The sequence below is a fragment of the Drosophila suzukii genome, chromosome 3, assembly GCF_043229965.1.
Source record: "Drosophila suzukii chromosome 3, CBGP_Dsuzu_IsoJpt1.0, whole genome shotgun sequence".
Classification (NCBI taxonomy): Eukaryota; Metazoa; Arthropoda; class Insecta; order Diptera; family Drosophilidae; genus Drosophila; species Drosophila suzukii.
The window spans coordinates 675,380-696,879 of NC_092082.1; the positions used below are offsets into that span (position 1 = coordinate 675,380).

Here is a 21,500-nt window from a genome sequence, read left to right on the forward strand (position 1 = left end):
CAAGCGATCGCTCTATCACGCTCACACACTTGCTGACTGCACGAATTGCAGTAAAAGGGAAGAAGAAGAAACCAGACGAAGAAGAGAACAAGAAGTTAAGAACAAAATAGAAGAAACCGCACGTACACACACACAACTATTTTAAGACAGTAAGTTATTGCATTTGGTTTAATTTACAAACTCACTTGTTTTTTATTTGATTCGCCGAATGCTCCTACAGACTCCAATTGGAATTTGTACTCCGCTGCAAAACTGTTTTTTTTCTTCTTTACTTCCACATTCATACACACATGCAGCGGCACATACAAGTGCACGCAACGCAGTCGACTGCGGTTTTTTAAGAAAACTTTATTTTATTTTGCCACTATATGTTTGTCGTTTCTCCAGCAATTTTCTCACTTTTTGTGCCTCTCTTCGTTACCTTTTCTGCCTTTTTCCTTCGACTCAATACTTTTCACATGCACTTTTTAGCGACGCCAACACACACATGCACACTCACACATACACATGGCCAGGACTGCTTCCTCTTTTCGCAAATTCCTCTTTAGCCGCTCATTTCTTCTGATTCTGGCTCATTTTTGGCACTTTCAGCGGCTGAATTGTTGGCAATTTACCTTGCGTACGGACATAAACAATTAAGACGACTTAAGACGCGGCGATTTACTTTGAAAGCCGAACATTAAACACAAATCAAAGTGCTGGCTGCTTGGCCAAACCCTTTTCCAGGGGTTCTTTATCCGTTTTATATCACACTACTTGTTTATTTTGTCATGTCGCAAATTTCGATCAGCACGCGCGCCGCAAACCACAGCCACCCGCAACAGAAATTTTTTTTGATTTTTTGTCGTTGCGAGTGTGACCGCTTACGATCGGGCAGATTATATCGAATTTGGTATTTTCGCCGAACATAGTATATTCGCAGTGTTGGCAGCTCTTTCGGCCATAAAATAGCTAGAAATAGCCAGAAAATACTATTTTAGCGAGGACCTGATTCATGGCTTGGAACTTTGATTGTCTTTAGCAGCGACACCAACCAAGAATCAATAATCAGGGCTGGCAAGGATTCCTTTTTAGTTTTTGATTAATTATTCCTGCATTTTTTAAGCAGGCATGTATCAATATGAACAAATTCTACAAAATTAAATTTACACAAAAATCAATCTCCACCCCTATAACTGCATTTACTAAGCATGCTTTCTGTTAAGATATCGCTTGTTAAGTAATTAAAATCAATTTAGTATTAAATTATTTAATATAAATTCTTAAATAGTTCACTGGCTTAGTTTTATAAAAAGCAATTTTAACCTTGGGAACCAGCAGTCGTGGAACTAGTTTTGAACCGGTTCGATATTGGGTGGTTGTGCTATCACTGATTTGTTTTGGTTTTTTCCCTGAACTTGGTGGTCCAAAACTTCGTTGTTTTTATCCGATTTTAGGGCCCCAGAAAAAGTTCTACATGTCGCACCGCCACCAGGACATCCCCATCCGTCCGCGATACGGGTATGTGGACGAGGAGAGTGGCCAGGCGGAGGGAGCAGCTGGGCGACCCGGATCAGGGGCCACGCCCGCATCCTCCTACACGGAAATCCCATTTTTGGCCCAGTATCCGGGAGCAGTGCCCGAGCACGTCCTCCAGGATCTTACACCCACGGCGGCGGGTCATCCTGTGGTGCCTGGGAAAGGCACAGCAAAAGGACCCAACGGCGAGAGCTACGTGAATCTGGACTCTGGCGAGGATGATCCCGAAGAGGAGGACGATCCCCTGGCGGAGGAGGACAACAGCAACTCGAATAGCAACTCCAAAGACAGCTCCGCGGACATTCAGCGGCACAGAGCGAGGGCGGAGAGCAGTATGGACCCTGAAGTACCCCTTAACTCTTGAAAGGACTACCTATTTCTATTTCCCGCCCACAGATCTACCCTACGAACTGGAGGGCGCCAGCGACTCGGACGGCATGCGCCACTTTGTGGCCCATGATTTGGAGGCCAAGTTGCGCGAGGGAGCCCACACCGACTACTCCTCGGAGCACACCACGCCCTCCACTTCCATGGGAGGAGCCCAGGCGTCGGGCAACGGACTGCTCACCCGAAGATTCCTGCAATCCCGAAACATTCCCGAGGTGGACGGCAGTGTGCTGAGCGACATAGAGCTGGAGGCCCAGTACCTGGCCACCTCGGTGGACAACCTCCTGGAGAACCTGGGCAACCTGCTGCACTCCATCTCCTCCATCACTGCCGACAATGTTGAGGTCCACCGGAACGCGGTCAACAAGCTGACGGACACCCTGGACGCGAACATCAAGTGCCAGTACCAACTGCTGGCCAAGGCGGAGGAGATAACCAAGTCGATGAAGCCCACGGAGCAGCTGGGTCAGCGCATGTAAGTGGGACAATCCCCGCCAGACCCTCAAGATCTAATGGCCTCCTCTTCTTTGCAGCAGGGAGATCAAGCGGCTGGTGGACATGCTGGACAGCACCATGTAGAAGGAGGTTCTGCGACCGTGGGATAAAAAAGATCTTGTGTTTCTAGTCATTCCGTAAATACATTTAAGCTAAAACAAGTTCGGGGAATTTCAAGTATAGAAGCCTCTAGGAAACTAATTCTTGTTCCAGTTCGTTATAATTTCTAAATTTCAAAGTTAAGTTTCTTTCAAGCCTGTCTCATTACCTCACAGCTTCTCCACCTTGGCCTTGATGATCCTTAAGGGATCCACGGGACGATCGTTCTTGTCGGTCTCCACCATTCCTATCCGCTTGACCACCTCCATGCCGGTGTAGACCCGTCCGAAGATCGTGTGCTTGCCATCCAACCACTGGGTGGGCGCCAGGGTGATGAAGAACTGGGACCCATTGGTGTCCGGTCCAGAATTGGCCATCGAAAGGATTCCCGCTCCCGTGTGCTTCAGATCGCCGTGCAGCTCGTCCCCGAACTCCGAACCGTAGATAGAGGTGCCGCCGCGTCCGGTTCCCGTGGGATCCCCGCCCTGGATCATGAAGTCCCTTATTATCCGGTGGAACACCACGTTGTTATAGTAGCCCCTTCGCGAGAGCTCTGCGAAATTGCGGCACGTATTGGGGGCATGTTTCCAGTAGAGTTCCACGGTGATTTCACCCATGCTGTGGGGCAAGAATATTTGAAATTTCCAATGTTGTTAGTGATATGAGGGTTTTCAAGGCCTAAAGTGCTATATCGAGTGCGCACTGTACCTAAAATGTTCCCAACTTACCTCGTTTCCAAAGTGACGAAATGCGGCTGCCAGGCTTTGTCGGGAATTCCGCCCGAGTTGGCTGGATCTGTCAGGGATAGCATTTTGTATATTTAATTTCAGTCCACGGAACTTAAAACGAAATTAAGGTATATTTGTTTATGTTTTGTTTCTTCGCCGCTTGCAGTGTGACCAACAACTCTGCCGACTTTCTGCTACTTGGCAACCCTGAAATCTGGTATATTATTCAGTTTCCGAGGTATTTTATTAGTTTGGTTTGCTTTTGGTATATATCCGTCGGACGGTATTATTGATCGATACAGACTTGGTCACACCCACAGTTGCTGTTCAAAATTTCGACGAAAAAAATCGTGTCGGAAAAATATTTAGCGGACGGAACTTTTCGTCGGGCTCGCGAGAAAAAGAGACACAAGATAGCGTGTTGCGTGTGCGTGAGTGAGACAGCGCGAACAGAGCGAGAGAAACGGAATCATGGCGAGTGTTTTTTTATAATCAAATTTCCACAACTCTTTCCACATTTAATCGTAAATGAAGCTAAAAGTAAGCGAAATATGAAAATAAAATTTCCCCCAGTGCGTCTGTGTGTGTGCTAGCGTGTTTTTTGTTTGCTGTGTTGTGTTTGCTGAGCGAGAGCGAAGAGAAACTCTCTAAAATGAATTGAAAACGATGAACTCAAAGTAGCGCAAAGTGGTGTATGTGTGTGACAGAGAGAGAGGGAGAGAGAGCGAAGTTTCGCTTGTGTTGGTGAGAAAAACAAAGAGAGAAACAATTTTCAATTGCATTTTTAACTTGTTTTCGCCATGGAATTGTTGCTCTACTTGGGTTTTTCGATTGCTTTTGTTAGCAACAATTTATCTACAGGGTGTTGTGTGCACCAGCCGCAGTCGTTTTGCCTAAATTTTTACCCTGGGGCGGATTCCATATGGGAAAACTGGATTTTCCCATTGTTTTTCTCAAATGCGGCTGCGGGTCTCTCCCTCTCTCTCTCTCTTAATTAAGGATTTGGTGTTTTTATTCCCTAGGGGGCATAGAAATCGAAACATATTATCCCAAACAAATGAACTTGTAGTTTTGTTGTGTCCAGTATTGTTTCTTTATTTCGGCTATTAACCATAATACTTACAATATATAAATTTATTTTATTATATTTTTTTGCTTATTGGAGTTTGTTTTTCGTTTTAATTTTATTACATTTTTATTGCAACACATTATTATTATTATTAATATGCTGTTATTTTTAGGCAAAAAGTTAATATTTGGATAGAAATTAAATTTTGGGAGGGTTACACATTTACAGAAATATTTCAAAAACAAGATTTTCGAAAAAAACATTTGTTACACATGTACTGTATAAATGGAGCCAATGAATAGTTTATAATAAATTCGTATCTTTGACTTTAAAATGCAAGAAAATTCTACAATTACCCTTAAGCTGTTTTGGATTTCCTTCCATTTAAATACAAATGTATATACCGTAAACAATACAAAATATTTTTATAAGACTGGGATTTTTAACATCTTACACACGAGTACTGCGTAAAGTCTGTAACTAGCTTATTCATTTAGTAAGTCCAGAATTTTCTGCCGTAAATTTACTCTATCTGGGGTTAAGGAATTCTTCCACTTTTGGGACTTTATCCCCCGGGTAATTTTTATTGTTTGGGATTTATTGCTAACTCTTTTGGCATTTATCAAAACAAAATACCAACAGCTACTGGCAAGCGGAAATCACTGCCTTTTCTCCTCGTTCTCTTGCTCCTCTCGTTTATCCTCCTGTGACGCTGCGTCATCATAATCATCAGCGTTTGTCGATTCATCAAAGAAACCGCCGCCGGCTGCTCCTCTCTCTCTTTCGCTCTCGCAGCAGGAGAGAGAGTGCTCATTCAAGGATACCGAAAGAGCGGGACAGAGAAAAGTCCCCTGTCTCTTTCTTCATTTCCCCCGTGGTTTTTTTATGTAAATCATTTAAAGGGAAATTGTTGCACAACTTTAACGAGGCGTGGGGGAGGGGGCTGGCTGGGTACTGCTTGTGGGTTTTCCCGGCTTAGCCCCTCCCCCTCCCCCACTCCCACTTTGGCAGCTGTCAATTAGAGCTTACAGGGAAAAAAGAAAACTCGAAGCTTCCATATGTTAGGTGTCCCTCCCACGATTCTCCACCCCCAACAGCTGTTGGAAAGTTTACCAAATGAGATTAACTGAGGAGGGGTGTGGAGAACCGGGCGTTCTAGCAGCTTTATTGGCCTGTAATTGATGCCCAGGCTGCCAACCATATTGCTGATTGAATTGTGGCGTTGTCGCTGCAGGGGAAAATGGAAAAGGGGTGTAGTAGACCCAGAAGACTGCTGACGTTGCCACCAAACCCGAATCCCGAAACCCGTTTAAGCTGCAGCTAATCGAGTCTTCTGTGGGGAAACCCCCGGGGACACAGACTCGTAAAATTCGCCTCCTGCAGAGCAGAATTAAGACCGAACATCTGATTTGAGATTTAACGCTTAAGGGAACATTCCACTACATAATATCTTAATTACTTAAAGGATGGGTATTCATGTTCACCAAATTTACATCTATACTTAAGCGTCCTAAAGGAAAATCATAATATTTCAATGAATATCTTGAACCATTGGCGTTATTTTCCTAAGAAAGCAGGCGTTTTCGTCAGTGCCCAATGCCACTCAATTTTGATGAAATTATTCAGTTCGGCTTGCTGGAAGCCATATGCTTTCTTTTGATCCTCTGCTGGGAAAACAAAGTTTTCCTAAACCTTTCTTTTAAGAAACTATAAAGGTTCCTTGGCTGAGCTAAAAATATGTTTTACACCCACACAGCCATTTCCATCTTGTTCTATATGTGTGTAATTAAGTCTGCCCACGACGCAAGTTTCGCCTCTGCATCTCTTTTCACCCGGCGGCTGTCCAACTAAACCACTTTGCCCCATTCGCACATCACAACCCCTTTCTCGACCCACCGCAAAAAAAGAAACTATTTCGCAAGGTGCCCCTTTGCCGGTTCTTGGCCTCCCTTTTGCGCTTTCTCCCTCCCTTTCTCCGGGCCTCCCCTCTCTTCATGTTTCTGCTGCCGACGCAAATCCTTACGTGTCAAATGGAGCCCCTCACACTTTTAGAGGCGCCCGAAGAGGGACATCCACGTAAGCAATCAGCCATGAGTGAGCGTACCGACAAGGAAATACCCCTTACCGGGGTTTCTATTTATATTCTAGCGCAGATTGGGTGTGGGATACAGAACCTAGTGGTTTCTGTAATATCATATCATATAATATGTAGTTTCTAAGGGCTTTGCCAATTTATGATATAGTGCTGTCATCTGTTGTATTGAAGTCTGTAAATGTGATGAAACTATAATAATCACAAAACAGGGTGTGTTAAGGTAGTACCGAATTTCGAAAGTCCAGGCCTAATACTTGGCTTACCACAGGTAATTACCACCGAGTTCCATGAAACCCCAGGACATTCCACGGTAGCAAATGAAGGAAAAACCAAAACAACAACCACAGCGAAAGAAAGCAAAAATAATTTCGCGATTCGTCCCCCGGGCAGAGCTTTAAAAAAGTCGCAGATTGAGCGGGGAGAAAGGAGAAAGGGGCGGCAGGAAGTGAGAAAGAGACCGGAGAAGAGAAGAGAAGACGGGGCTTGCGCAGGCGCCTGGAAGAATCCGATGCGGAGAAAGAGCGAGAGGCCGGCTCTCTTTTTTCGGCTCTGCGGCTCTGTGGCAACAAAGTTTCGGTGCCTCCGGTCCAAAAGTACCTCAATTCTTCGATTCAGAGTCTCCACAAACGGCTTCGCGAGCGGACGTTGCAGCCATCGAAGATTTGGCTGTTGAGGAAGTGCCAGCTACGGAAAGCCAAGATACACACACATCCAAGTACCTACGTGTGTGGAAGCTGCTGCGAAAAAAGGTGCAAAACAAATTAAAATGCATAAATAAACACCGGACTCGCTGGCAGGTGTTTGTGAGCCGTGTGCATGTGTGCCTGTGTGCTGTGCCGTGAAATATTACGAAAGAAAACCTTTTATGTTTTGCAATTTTCCTGCAAACAAATCAACAAACATAAATATTAATTTTGGTTACACCCAAAATGAGATGATGGACGAAAACAACGACAACAACAGGGGAAACTTGTTTTGTGCCCGGTTTCGGATTTCGCCCTCTTCTTCGCTGCCAACGTCGACGTCGTTAACTAAACGCCGTCGTATTAGTCGTTAGTTAGTCGGTGTGTGTAAATTGTTTGCCGATTTGCCGGGAACTTTGAAAGGGTATTATATTTCTAAAAGTCTCATCGCAAAGTTTAGCTCAATGTATCTTCACTAGTTAGAGAAATTGATTTACTGTATTTCAAGAAGCTGGGGGATGAGTATGGCAAAATCCCTGCTCAGGGGGCCCGTTTGAACTATTCTCGTATTTCGGTTTTCAGTTAAAAATTTCTATGTAAAACCGTATTCGATGTATTTTAGTGTAAGCCGTTTGAAATATGGACTCTTTTTAGTTATCAGATTAACAACATTTAAAAATATTTTGGTTTGGTTTTTATAATCTTTACTATACATCAAACTAACATTTATATAGATAGGTTTAAGTTTTTTTTTTATCAATAACTCAAACAATTCTACTAACTTAAAAGCTTTACGTGTTGATATTTTCCTCTAGAAAATATTTACTGGATATCTATAGGATCCATTTAGTCGGCAGCTGCAACTCAGAAATCCATTCAATAACACTCCCTGTCCCTTTTCCACTCACTGGGCAATCCATTAATAACTTTGGAACCGGCTTTTTGTTTGCTTTAATTTGTTGTTGTTTTCGCAGATGGTAATTTGTTTTTTGGTTCTTTTTTCTGTTTCGGGGTTTGGTAACGAAAGTTGCCAATTAGGTTTAATTTTGAGGGTTTCGTAGAATTTTTTAGCAAAGTGCGTAGAAGGGTTTGCTGGTGTGTATCTGTGTGGGCCAGAAGTGCGAGAGTGTGAGTGTTGTTTGTGTACTGGGCCAAGTGCGTAATCTCCAAAATGTTTTTATTGTCGTTTGTTTTTTCGTTCTTTTGGGGTTCTCATTTTTTGGCACCCAAATTTTGTTTGTCTTGCTTTTATAGTTTCCTCTCTTTCGCAGCGCTTTTTGCGTAGTTTAAATGCTGAATCAAGTGGAAAAAGCATAATAAATTACAGTGGACTCTGGAAATGGGAAATTTGTGTTTTCAAAATAAATAAACTACTATTTTAGTGTGCAGCGATTTATTTAGAAAGCAAAGAGCTTATTAAATAAAATTCCTTAATATATCTAATTTGGTGTCTTCGAAATAAATATATACGAGCCTTGACTGTTTTTAGAGAGATTATATTATTTTTGTGTGTTTCTTGAACAACGTACACATTTGAATGGAAATTTTCCAAAAACCAATTAAAATAAAAATCTATTTATGCGGGGCAGGTGTGCGAGTGTTTGTATGTTATTTTGGGTACGTGATTTATGGTGAATTTTATTCGAATACAATTTCATCCCATACTAATGGTCAAATCCACTCTCTCTACTTGCAGATTCTCTTTTAATTTGGCATAAATTGTATTTGTCTTGAAAAAAGTATATTATTGTAAATATATCCTCTTCGTATAAAATTTTACTCAGAAATAAATCTTAAAATATTGAAATTAAATTGAAATTTCAAAGAGGTGACTCGAAACTCGCCCTTGATTACCACGTTTTGTACAAACATAGTTTGTAAGGAGCCGGAAAAGGCGGAGCGGAACCCCAAAACAACACCCAAATGCAAGGGCAGGCCAACTGAGTGCGAGGGAGACAGCCGACGACCACGCCAGAGCGGGATAGCATGCGCCAATGAAAACGTCCCACCAGCCGAAAGCGTCCGATTTCGTTGACTACGCCGTTGCCGGGGGCGGGGGATCCGGATTCTGTCCGGGATTAGGAGCGGGACTATCAGCCAGGGCGGCGTCCTTCTACGGCGATCTAACGGTAACGGCAACTGCGGACGGGACGCGTCAGCAGCAGCAACACCCGCTGAGGCAACCTGCAACATCGACCTCGTCGGCAGCAGCAACAACGCCATCGTCACTAACTGCAGCAGCAGCCAGCAAGCGGAAACGTCAGACAGGTGAGTTTTTAAAATATTGGGGGAACACCAGTGGTTTGAAATCACTTAAAGAGGTGTCTAAAAGAACGCAAAGAAAAAAGGAATGTCCTGTTTTGGATCAAATTAAAATTCGTGCATACTTTTAGACACCCTTACAAGGTATTTGAAAGCTCTAGGGCTTTCTTTTGATTGGTTTTATCGGTTAAAAGTTCGACTAAAATTCGATTAAATAATATCAACATGCAATTATATCAGAACAATTATTCGAATTAAAGTTCCAGGCGTTTTGAATTGATGATTTTGTTAGAGGATACTACTATTACAGGGATTTAGAAAAGAAATAACACAACTTTTTATTAGTTTAACTTTTTATAAACGGAATGACGCGATTTAGATGTATCGGTTTTTGGCAATCGTTTTAGATCAGATCAGATATCAAAAGTTATCGCGCCCTTTCTGGCTATGCTCAGTTTATTTTTGTGCAGCTATGAGGATGAATCAAGGGTTGTTCGGGAATTCAATTTCCTCCGTTTGATTGCACCTTTCCGTAGTTGATAGCACTAATCGATTATTGTGACAATCGCTTGATTTGCTGAGTTATCGTTATCACACACGCGCTGTGGGCAAATACTCTGTTGTTATTAAATACTAGGCGCAATATTTATTATTATTGGTTGCCGTGCCATATTGCTGCTTCTTCTGGGGCCTCTTATCACCCGATTTCTCTCACCGCCTCCCCTTTTTCATTGTTGATTATCACAATAGACGCCATGGCAACATTTTTTTTTTACTTTTTGGGCGAGAGCGAGGAAGCGATAATTCACATGGTTTGTCGTTGTTTTGTATTTTTGGGTTTGTGGACATTCCCAGACTTTGTTCTGTATCGTTTTCATACTCTTTCACGCCATCTGCTCTTACGTTTGCATGCTCGAGCATGTCTGTTTGTCTTGGCGTTTGAAGAAATTCCCTCCCATAATCCCTCTAAAATTTGCGTTGATACTGCTTTTTGGTCTCCTCTTCAGCTCGACTGCCTTACTTTTTTCCCATTTTCTACGGGCTTTATGACTACCATGAATGATTGTTTGATGTCTCACAAGGTCCCTGCGTATTTCCCCGGCTCATTGAAAATTCCAGCGGACGCAATTACCACCCCAATTGTCTCCCAATCTAAGTTTTCGCGTTTGAGCTGCTCCGCCTCTTTACTTGACTGTATTTCTTTCGGTTTATTTATTTTTCGCTTATTGCGACTTATAAAAATATTTCAGTTGTTGTTTGCGCTGCCCATTCGCCCTGTTCGCTTGTTGTCGTCATCAGAGTGTGGCTGGAATATGGAATATTTTGTATTATTTTCTTTTTCGGTAATTTTTCCCCCATGTTTTTTGCCGTTTCCTTCTGCGAATTGTTTATCTGTTTTTTTTTGGCTTGCCACTAATCGAGATAATTCTTTTAAATATTTTTCACATTTTGGTTGGGTTTTTATCGGGGGTTTTTGATAAGGAAATGTGGTTCTTTTATTTCTGGTTTGTTGGCTCGAATATTTTGGCAAAAGATACACACATAGCTCGTTTTTGGTATATCAACATGTTGATTTTCCGGCTGTCATTGGCTAGTTATTTATTTCTGTTAACTTATCAGTTGGAAAAGGTGGTAAAAAATTTCTGACATAGATAGTGGAGAATATCCATGATATTGGCGTAATCAAGGTTTAGGAAGCTTTGGCGGTGAGCAGTTGTTAGGAAAATAAACAAAAGGTAATCTAAGCTAATTTAAGGTAATTTTTAATTCGATATGGGACCTTGGTATAACTTTCTTATAAAGTAGGTGAAAATCTCCGTGATTTCGAGTTCAGCTTTCTTCTCCCAGCCTGCATTTCCCACCTCGTGTCTTTTCATTCTGCCCTAATTAACTTCTCGCTCAGCATTCTCAACTTCCTCTGCGGTTTATCCGCATATTTCTTTTTCTTCTGCCTGTCTGTCGATCAGCGGCATCAAAAAATTTCCGCTTACTCTGTTGCCTTTTCCATTCTGCCAGCTGTACGTATACTTTCGCCCATAAATCTCCGCCAGTTGCTAATAATTTCAGCTGACTGTGAGCCCTAACCCCGCAGAAGATTTCCTCGCCGCCTTTTCTCCTGGGGATCACGTTGAGTTTGAGTGGGTGAAAGGAGCTTAGGCAGCTGTGCACCCAGCCCAGTCTTCAGGTCTCCTATTTCTGCTCTATCCCCCTTTCTCCGTCCTCCGCCAGTGTAGGCGTTCTACTCCTCGCAATTTCACCCGGCACACTCAGATACACACCAACACTTGCAAATAACCGGTGCGCCTTGTCTGCTCTCCTTTGCTTTTGAATTTCCTAGGGGTGTTTCTGTTTTCTCGAAAAGGATGGTAAAAAATGAATAATAATAATAAATCGTTTAGGAGTCTATAAAAGTGTAATAGTTTCCTAAGTCTCATTAGGTTCAATTGTAATCATTGAAAAAGATAACCCCTTGTTATTACATATATGATCGAATATAATAAAGAAATTAATCTTTATTTATTTGGAATTTTAAGTTATAAGCCAATAACGATAACCTAACCATAAGGGTATTTAAAGCAGTGGGCTACTTACCATTTTCCTTGCAACTGTTCTCATTTGTTCTGCTTCTTCATTTGGGCATCTTTAATAACGAGAGTCTTTCTCTTTGCCTGCTTTTTACTGCTGCAGCCTGATACCGTTATACTATACTCTAGAGATGACATCGTGAGTGTGATAAGTTAATGTGGGGTAATCACAACGGAACAATGTATGGAAAACCAGAAGCTCCCAGTCCTAAAAAGTTACCTGGATGGGCTGAGAACAATCTCCGAGCAGGTTCCACAGTCTGGGCTCCCAAAAACAAACAGGTTCCATATGTCGAAGGTGTCCAAAACGAACTCCCAAAGGGAAATTGGTACACGCGTGCATCTCTCATTAAAACACAGACGGCTCCCTATTCTCCGCCCGCCTTTCTTCTGGGTCCCTTTCTTCTCTGCCCCTCTGCTCTCTTCTCTAGCTACTTGGTTATGTGATACGTTAATGGCGTCTGTGTGTGCGTGCCTTTCGCTGTTCCCTTTTGCGACACAAAAAATAAAGCCAAAAGCAGCGAAGGTTTCTTCAAAGACATTCTACCAAGCCCACGCATCAGAAGCCCCAGAGAGCGACAGAGAGGGGTATAGGTATAGGGGGATAGAGCGAGGCGGGGTTATGGGGGAACGAGAGGGCAAAGCTCACATGTCAATCAGTCCCTTTCTGACACGTTCTGCGTTTGTTTTTCTCTCTGCTGTCGAGAGATGTTCAATTTAGTTTAAAATGAATTTTTCATGTTTTCCTCAGCTTTAAAACTCAGATGATTCTCGTGGTTTTCCTTTTCAAATTCCACTAGGGCTCAGAAATAATCCCGTGGTTAAAGCTGCTTTAATTATAAGTAATATAATAGGTATATATATAACTAGTCAACTTTTAAGTTTAAAAGAAATTGATTTAGCGTTTATTTCTGTCCCAACCGAAAATATATTTGGCTATGCGGTTGACATGTAAAGAGAAGACGAGAAACATACACAAAAGACAGACCGACGAGAAATCTAAATGAAATTTCCATGCAAGACATCACGTAGGCTCAAAGTGCAGAGACAACAAAATGTCGAAAACAGAAAAACGGGTAAACAAAATTCAGATTCGGATTTTATTTTTCGTTTCGGAATGGTTAAATGGCTAACGACACCGACCCGCTGCAAATTCATGAATATAGTCATGGCTCTGCAGTGAATATTTTGATAAACTTAAGGATCAAGCGATCGAAGAGCGAGGACCCTAAAATCAATGTCAGAAATAAAAATTGTTTTCTTATAACTCAAATCTCGAGAAGGTCAAATTGGGGTTGGGCGGGCACTTAAAGGGTCCGCCACTCAGGGAAACTCGTGAAAATGACAGCTGTCCGTGATGACTGTATATATCTGCCAGATACAGATACAGATACAAATACAGATACACAGATACAGATACTCAGCTCAAGTCGGCTATAGCAAACATTTCAATTAACCAAAACGCAAGACAGCAGTAAAAAAGAGAGGGCAGACAGATAAAGTAGATTAAAGAGGACGGGCAAAAAAATATCTTTATGTTGTGTATTTATTTTGCTTAGCTTTTCCCTCAATTATTTCTGACATGCCACCAAATTTGACTTCTGGTGTTGTCATACGTGGGTAATATTCGCTGATATATGATGGATAGGTTCAGTTAGTCGAGGCCAGGCAGAGAAGCTCTTTATTTTGGTATAGTCGCATATAAACATTTCGAAAATCCATTTTGAATTTTTAAAATACAGCTGCAGTTTCCTTATTATAAACTCAGCACAATTCCCCTCACGATCCCATCATTAGTAACTGAATTAATTGATGAATGCAAAAGTATAATTGTAATTTTCTATATTTTAATTTGATTTGTATTCTCTCCTATTACAGGTAAGCCACAAAAAAACCCATTAGATGATCCCCACGAGGTGCTTTAAGTGAGTTTCAATTTGATGTATTCGAATATGATAATTCCCGGGGAGATCTGAACTTTGTGTACTGTTGCCGAGTCGGTTTTCTTTCACGGTTAGATGGATTTCAGCTGCCTCTTTCTCCTTATGGAAGTACATACATTGATTTCAACTTTGTTTCGGTTGTTTTTCGTTCATTTTTGGTTTTGAGTCTCGTTGCTCCGAAAGATCTTCGCAGAGCAGCAGCAACTTTGAGAAATCGGACCAGTTTCAGCTTGAGAACTTGTTTCGCGTGTCTGTAGACGTTCATTGCGCATACAGTTGGCAGTTTTAATTGAGTTTGCAGTCCCCGAAAAATAAGTGAGACCAGTGGGGATAAGTTAGTCGACTTAGAGATACCTGGTACCTAAAGAAAGGGGATTCCAAAAGGCGATAATCGAATAAGAGTGCTATAACTTAAAAGTTCTGGGTAATAAATATTTTAAACTGTATACAATTTTCGTTTCTTTCTTACTTATTCTTCACAAAAGCCGTCGATTGCTAATACTCTTGGGTCCCATAATTCAAGGGTACAATAAACAGCAGCTTTAATTTGCCATTAAACACCATCTCCTCTTCAACTCTTTCGGAGTCTCCACTCTTTAGTGAGCAGCTTGAGGAACGGCGACAAATGGAGGTCAACTTAAAAATTTATTAAAAAAATACTCGAAACACAACAAGAAAAAACAATAAACGTGGCAAGAAGCAGCAAAAAGAAAATTTGCCAACACAATTTGTTTTAAAAGCTTAACTTTTGCAACTCCCCTCTGTACAGTTGCGGCCAGTATAATGTAGAAGGGAGGCTAATGAATTCACGTCTACTTTTGTTATACCTTTTATAAACACAAATTGCCTTAAAACAATCAAGAAGAATCAAGAATTCGCGTAAACGCATGATTGTCAATTCCTTTAATCTTAAGGTTAAAATATGTTTTTTTTTTGTATTTTAACCTATTTATACTATTGTTTATTAATACTGCTATGAGGTTGACCTCAGGTGTGTATCCCCTTTTAAACTGTAGAGCGGTAAACCTTGAGGTTGCTGCTATTGTAGAGCGGGCTGTCAATGTCTGCGTCACTTGTTTTATTGCCCGTCTGTTCGCAGTGTTGTTGTGTGCGTGTGTATCTGTGCGTGTGACAATGCAGGGCCTTTTACTCGAATTGTATTCCACAACGTTCCAGCAGATACTGAGAAACAGAGATACAGATACTTTTACAGTTACCGATACAGATACGTGCGATGTCGTCTATGGAAATTGAGACTAAATTGGGTTAACAAGTGTTAATGGACAGAGATCTGACACCTCCCCTCCATTTTCCCTCTTTTATTTAAACGAAAAACTGCATCAACACAGGCAGAAAGGAACAAGAAATCAACAGAGAACCAGAAAGATACATTGAGAATATTGTGGGAATTAGCCGAGAAATGTTTTTGGGGCCCAAAGTACAGTAAGCCCCAAAGAAAGCTGAGAAATTGTGCTTGAAGAATACAAATTTTGGGTAGGGAAAATGTAAGAATTCGACGACAGCCAATGCAATTTGTTCGAGCCGCATTAAATATTAAATTAAATTTGAAATTAGCATTCGCTCTTTATCCGCTTGCCGTATCAATGTCTCTCGCATTTCGCTTTCAATTTCTTCTTCGATCAATCAATTTTAATGAAATTTCCCAGAACTTTTTTGCAGCGACCCATGCCGGCTCTTATTTTAGCACCCACCCCAAAACACCTTTAAAAAATAACAACCCACCACCCACTTACATGAAAATTTACATAGCGACAGATTACGCAAAGCAAAGAGCAGGAAAAAGAGATTAGGGGAAAATTTACGTTGAAGAAAGAAATGAATGAAAGTAGCATTAAAATTAAATACAGTGAGGTTTGATTTAGTTGTTTTTCTATGAAAGTTATAAATAAATTTAATACCTAATAATGCCCAAGTACAAGGTGTGTGGGCGTAGGATTATTTTCTACCGGCAGTCTGGTGAAACCCACGGTATACAGGAACTGGCGGCAGTCGCAAATCACTCACAGAAAAATAAGAGAATTTTTATAAAAATATAGGGGAATAATTGAAACCGAGCAGCCACTGTAACAGCAAATTAAATAATATCAAAGCTGCTTAAGCCAAGGCTAGATAAAGGGGGAGGTGTGGGGCGGTGCAGCAAGTGTGATAGGTGCGAAGAAAAGCGCAAATAAATGCAGAAAACACCGAGGCACAGAAATAGAATTATCGGACTTACACAACAAGCTCACCGGGAGGCGAGGGTGGGCTACATATATAGAATAGGATACATGGGGGTATAGATCGGGTGGCTGTAATTGGGGGGTGGACCTAGGTGCCTTGCCTCCGTCACAACACATTAAACGCAATTATAGAAAGTCAATTGAGAAGCAACAACAGCAGGAAAAGCAGCAAAATTGTGCGCGGGCGTTGAAAGGCTGCAGAAAAAAAGCCGACATCAACGTCAAAAGCGGCTTGGGTTACACAAAAAAAGAAAAGCCCGAATACGTTTTCATCCTGCGTTGACAGGAGAGAGGAAGAACCACCGCAACACGTGCCTCTACTTGCCTGTTTTGTCCAGATTGGGTCTTTTCCCAATTACACTGAAAACATTTTTCTAATTCCTAATTTTGTAATACATGCAACACTGCTAAGAATGTTTATTAAAAACTACTTATTGTTTTAGTATGCAATTTTTTTGAGTGTAATTCGGAAATCTATATCCCTTTATTTACACTTTTTTTGTAAAACAGGTTTTTAACTATATGGGTATTTTCTTGGAGTGAACTTTTTATATAGACCCCGCAATTTCCCTCCTGTTTCTCATCGCTATTTGCTAATTCCATTTTGCATGCTGGGACGCCCTGCAGAGAAGTTTCTATTAAAATCCTTTCCTCGCTGTGGGAATAGATAAACAAAATGGGTGGCAAGGAGGGGAAAACGGGAAAAGGAGGAAAGTGGAAATGTGGGAAATGTATGAGAACTCAAATAGTGCCTACAGGAATACGAGAAGAGAAAACGGTATAGTAGGAGAAAGCCTATGTTTTCTCCCTGAAGTTTTTGTTCCATATGTTACAATTTTCAGTATCAATTTAACATGCCACTGTCTCACTCTTTGGAGGCTCACTGTAGCCTTTTTTCAGAGCTTAATTTGCCAAATCTGTCGGCTTAGCAGCTGAAATCCAGAAATTGCTCGACCACCCCACACTCTACTCCCTTTTCCCAACTTTTTCTTCACTTTTTTATAGTACTTATTCCGCTTATCGAACTATCTGGCTGTAGTTTACCTGTTATTATTGTGCTTTTCGCTTTCTACAGGTGTGTAGTCGGCAATTTTTGTTGCTTTGGGACTAAATTGGATGACTAATGGGAGATTTCGCTGTTTTGCCGTTCGCTATTTTGTTTATACCTATTTGCCTTTTGCTACGTTTTGAAGCCAAAACAAGTTTTCAACTGTTTTTTACTCGCTATTATTAATCGATGTTGTTGTTTTTATACGTTCGTGCCGGGGCGTTCCACATAATACACGTTAAATAAAAGGCAACAAAAGCAAGCGTTTTGAAATTTAATTTTTGGTCTCTATTTATCTTTTTTTTGCTCTAACAAATAAAAACACTATTCTCTGCTGACATGCGGATATAAGTTGATACTAAGATACATTTGGATTAGACAATTTTTTAAGCCTCCAAGGCTGTGTGGATCGTCTGATTCGAGGAACACAAAACCTTCTATAACATTGGCTTTAATTTATCAATTCCGTTTCCATGTAAGCACATCCGATGCTTCACAGATTGGAAAATACGGGGCTTTCTCAAGGTTTTTAAAAGTGGGAAGTTTGAGTTTGGTCTCTATAAAGACTGCTTAAACTAAACCTCCTAATATAAAATTCCTATTTATACACTTACCGTATTGAATCATAATTTTCTTGGCAGTACACATTGTTGCTTTTGTGTATCTTTTGTTTTAAACCACCACGCCCAATTCCTTCAATCTTAAATTGTGCATCTCAAGCGTTTCAACTGAAAGTGCCCGAAGAAAAGCCAGCAAAATAAAAATATTGAATGTGTAAAAAGACGTTTTCAACGTTGTTGATGTTGGCAGGCATAAATAAGAAAAGAAAAACATAAAAAATACACGGCAGAGTTATGCGACAGAAATGTGGGCCCCATCCACTTACCCTTCTGCAATTTGTGGCCGAGAAAAACCGGGGGAAAAAGGCAAACATTCTCTTGTAAAACTCGTCCATAAAATGCAGATAAGAAAAGCAAGAAAAAGTGCAGGCAAAGTGCAGTTAGGCAACATTGTGGTTGGTCTCCTTTTTCCTTCTGGTTGTTTTGCCTTTAAGGCGGCGTACACATATTTATTCTTGTCTTATTACACAAATTTAAATATTTAAAATGAAATTCGTCCCGTCTCTTGGGCGGCAAAAGGTGACCGTGCTCGTTTTTCTTGTTTTCTGCTTGGGCAATTAAGTTGAAAATATTCTTTCTGCTTTACATTCCTTGTTTTTGCAATTCTTTTTTGGACATTGCACGCATTTCACTTGTTTTATTTGCTGCTGTTGACCGCTGAGTGGGGCAATTGTTTTAATTTTGTGTTTATTCTTGAAAAAGGTATACCGATTATAATTGGACCCATTTTATGTTTTTAAATTGAATGAAGAATTTTTTTCCCTTTAACATTATTTCACTTCCATCTGACAAAATGGAATCAAAAATATTATTTCACGCATGGATTAATATTGTTTGCTTTTCATAATTATGAAATTTTTCCTTCCTTTTTTTCTGCTGCTCCTTTTTTGATCTTTAAATCACTCGACTTTGTGGCGCCTAGAAATTATTTTCCTCACCGCTCAGTGATTTCACTAAGTTTTGCTTTTCCATTTGTAGAATCTATTTTGGAACTCGTCTGATTGCAATGCAAACAGTGATATATAGGGTCATATAGTGGTTTTTTCTATAGCGTGCTTATCTATAAGAACTGTTTATGATTGATAATAAAAGCGAAAAATAAGGACTGATAAGCATAGATAAACAGTTGTGTGCACAAATTAAAATTAGATATTTCTTCTCCCAGCGGTTTTCCCACCCTTTGCAACTGGCCAACTGACAAATTACTCAGTTCGTCTCATTTAGCTCGTTTGAAAATATTCCATAACTCTTGGCAGGAATTCACTATTCACTCTCTGCTGGTTGGCTTTGATTAATAAGTGCAAAAAGCGGAATCAACGACAATAACAACCGCTCAAACATTATTTATACATTTTTGTATAATTAATGAATTTAATGTTTTACATTTTTGTATAATTAATTAAATGAATGCTTATTTGTGTGATGATGAATTATGTTAATAGCCTTCGCCGCTGTCTGTCTTTCTCTGGTTTTCTGTGCCGATTCAGTTTGCAATTGGTGAGGGGGTGGTCATGGGTGGGGTGAGAAGGGGCGGCACAGGGGGCTTGGGTGTAACTACTGCCAACTGTCAGCCCACATTGAACATTCACATTCAACAACGGACGTCGACGGCGCCAAACTTCTCCACCAGCCCACTCGAGCCAAGTGAAACTTGTCGTTTGCCCCTCATCTCTGTCTGTCCCCCCCTTTGCTATAACCCCCTTGTCCACGCCCCTGGGCGCTGTACTCGACTGCGTCTCTGAGTCATAGTTCCCCATGAGTTTGTTTGCTCGCTGCCTCCATTTGCATACCCTCTCCCAAAAAGGGTTGCCTTTGTGCAAGTGACTCATCTGCAGGGGACAATTTAAATAGGTTTAAAAATAAACCTGTATTAATAAACAAATGCACAGGTTCACTTTGTGCTTATATGGATGTGTTATGAACTGATTTGTATCTATAACAGCGGTCGGTCGCGTCCCATTAGGTTTTGATTCACACTAATCAAATATAATATTTAGAAAAATCATGTTAGTTTTACAAGTATACTGTGCGTGCGTCGACAGAGTGCCGGCAGAGAATAAAAAAGTCAGATAGCCACCGAATAGGTACCTGATTTGGAAAGAGATCAAGTATACGCTATCTTAAAGCAATTTAAAAGTAATTTCCTTTTGATAATTTGGCTGCTTCATAATCGCACAAGCGTGTTCCATCTTCGACTAAAAACTTCCCCTAGCTGATGTCCTTCTGTTTTTGTTATCCACTTTATGGCGCTGCCAGCTCTTTCCTCTTCTATTAGTCATTGACCATTCGTTCGGCGAAATGTTGCAACATAAACTCACTCCGCAGTTGTGGATGATATTGGCTTGGTTGGTTGAGCCACCCCGAAAATGGATTATACTATAGAGCAGTGCTGTCAGCGGGGTCTGGCTGTCTATATAGTGTATTCCAACCCCCTATATCATACCCTTAACCTAGCCCAATGTCAGTTCTCGCCCTAAACAAAAACAAGAAGTTTATGTTTTGTTCAATTTTTGTTTGGGTTTTTCTCTTGCCCTCATTCCTTTTACTATTACTGGCTATCCGAGTTCTGTTTTGTCTGGGTTTTTCTCAGAATTGGCTACTTGACTATTATGAGAAGCTCTCTTCCTATTGCCATTTCCACTTTTTGTTTTGTATGAAATTTCAGAAACTTTTGCATGCATTTCTTTTTGCGTTTGGTTCATTTTTATGTTAATTTATGAACAATTTTCCCTTTTTTATGGGCTTTTATTGCTAGCCACTCAATTTCTCATCCTTCGGGGTTTTCCTTGGCCTTCTTGCTCCCCTTTTCAGAACTATTTCTTCTTCCTGTCATGCCATATGCTTATAATTCCATTTGAATTTCTAGCTCTCGACTTGAAGTTTCCATTTCCGTTGGACTATTTTCGGGGGTAAACTTTCACGCCCACTTTTATGGGTATACGGGTTCGTTATAAGGGGATCTTCGGTGTTCGGTATTGGCTTCCTTTCGGGTCTTTGAACTTGTTTTCTTTGCGTTTTTGCGGCTCATAACATTAAATGTGGCCTTTTGTTGTTCTTCGCCGCGTTCTTCTGCTGGCTCGACTTTATGGCTGTTGCCTGAAATGAAACACATTTCGTGCGTTTTATGCGTTCTCCATGGCGTATGAGTAATATTTTGTGTTTTTATTGCGCATACGTCGTGTGTTCGTTGGTTGGTTCGTTCGGCTTGTTAATGAAATGTTTTCGTACACCTCAATTCATTCAAAATTATTCAATACAAGATGTAATTAGAGGCAATTAAGGCAGGAAAAATTGCAATGGCAGAATGGATAACAAAAAAGAAAGAAAACAACATATCTGCTTTGAAAGGCATACCCTGTTTATTCTTTTGGACGATCTCTTTGGGAATTTGGGCGATTTTATTGACTTTTCTCGCTCTCTCGTTTTCGTGGCGAAACGAACTTTTGAAAAATTCGTTTTGAAAAATTTAAAAGGTCCATGCAAAAGAGGCGTGTCAATTACATTAACTAGAACACGCCAGTCCCGGCCAACAACCAATCAAGCTGCAAAGGCGAAAGCAAAAGCCAATTCCTCCGTCGCCCCTGCTCCAGCCATAATTCATATTGCATCGATTGATCCATATTTTATAATACCGAATACCGAACACAAACGGCAACGGCGGGCAGACCAACCCAATTGGAATGGGCTTGTTTTCATTTTCCATGAGGTTGGGCGGCTAAAAACGAGGC

At 40.9% G+C, this 21,500-nt stretch overlaps 4 protein-coding genes and 1 long non-coding RNA gene across 10 annotated transcripts in view; 2 read left to right on the forward strand and 3 right to left on the reverse strand.

Moving 5' to 3' along the window:
- klar (klarsicht) overlaps nt 1-837 on the reverse strand; it is a 118,581-nt gene extending 117,744 nt beyond the window's left edge. For 3 of the 5 annotated variants that reach the window (XM_065864044.2, XM_065864045.2, XM_065864043.2), the window contains exon 1: nt 186-837. The gene's annotated coding sequence lies outside the window, so the exon portion shown is untranslated. The remainder of the gene's footprint in view (nt 1-185) is intronic. The other 2 variants (XM_017078401.4, XM_017078399.4) reach the window with 1 other exon arrangement.
- Nucleotides 838-1,360: 523 nt separating this feature from the next.
- Nucleotides 1,361-2,561, forward strand: BORCS6 (BLOC-1 related complex subunit 6). The gene is made up of 3 exons (XM_017078844.4): nt 1,361-1,850; nt 1,915-2,380; nt 2,439-2,561. Exons 1-3 carry the CDS (start codon nt 1,457-1,459, stop codon nt 2,482-2,484), a joined length of 906 nt encoding a protein of 301 aa, XP_016934333.3. The 5' UTR covers nt 1,361-1,456; the 3' UTR covers nt 2,485-2,561.
- Nucleotides 2,562-2,601: 40 nt separating this feature from the next.
- Cypl (peptidyl-prolyl cis-trans isomerase-like 1 Cypl) lies at nt 2,602-3,416 on the reverse strand. The gene is made up of 2 exons (XM_017078847.4): nt 3,228-3,416; nt 2,602-3,117 (listed from the first exon to the last, which is right to left on the reverse strand). Exons 1-2 carry the CDS (start codon nt 3,308-3,310, stop codon nt 2,670-2,672), a joined length of 531 nt encoding a protein of 176 aa, XP_016934336.1. The 5' UTR covers nt 3,311-3,416; the 3' UTR covers nt 2,602-2,669.
- A 138-nt stretch (nt 3,417-3,554) lies between these two features.
- Nucleotides 3,555-21,500, forward strand: part of Hipk (Homeodomain interacting protein kinase) — a 39,014-nt gene continuing 21,068 nt past the window's right edge. The window contains exons 1-2 of one of the 2 annotated variants that reach the window (XM_017078843.4): nt 3,555-3,767; nt 8,771-9,342. In XM_017078843.4, coding sequence (XP_016934332.4) covers nt 9,069-9,342 — 274 coding nt within the window. In that variant the 5' untranslated portion in view covers nt 3,555-3,767; nt 8,771-9,068. The remainder of the gene's footprint in view (nt 3,768-8,770; nt 9,343-21,500) is intronic. The other variant, XM_065864649.2, reaches the window with a different exon arrangement.
- Nucleotides 13,858-15,194, reverse strand: LOC139353020 (uncharacterized). Its single transcript, XR_011604102.1, has 2 exons — nt 14,334-15,194; nt 13,858-14,225 (listed from the first exon to the last, which is right to left on the reverse strand). It is a non-coding gene; the product is annotated as an uncharacterized lncRNA (long non-coding RNA).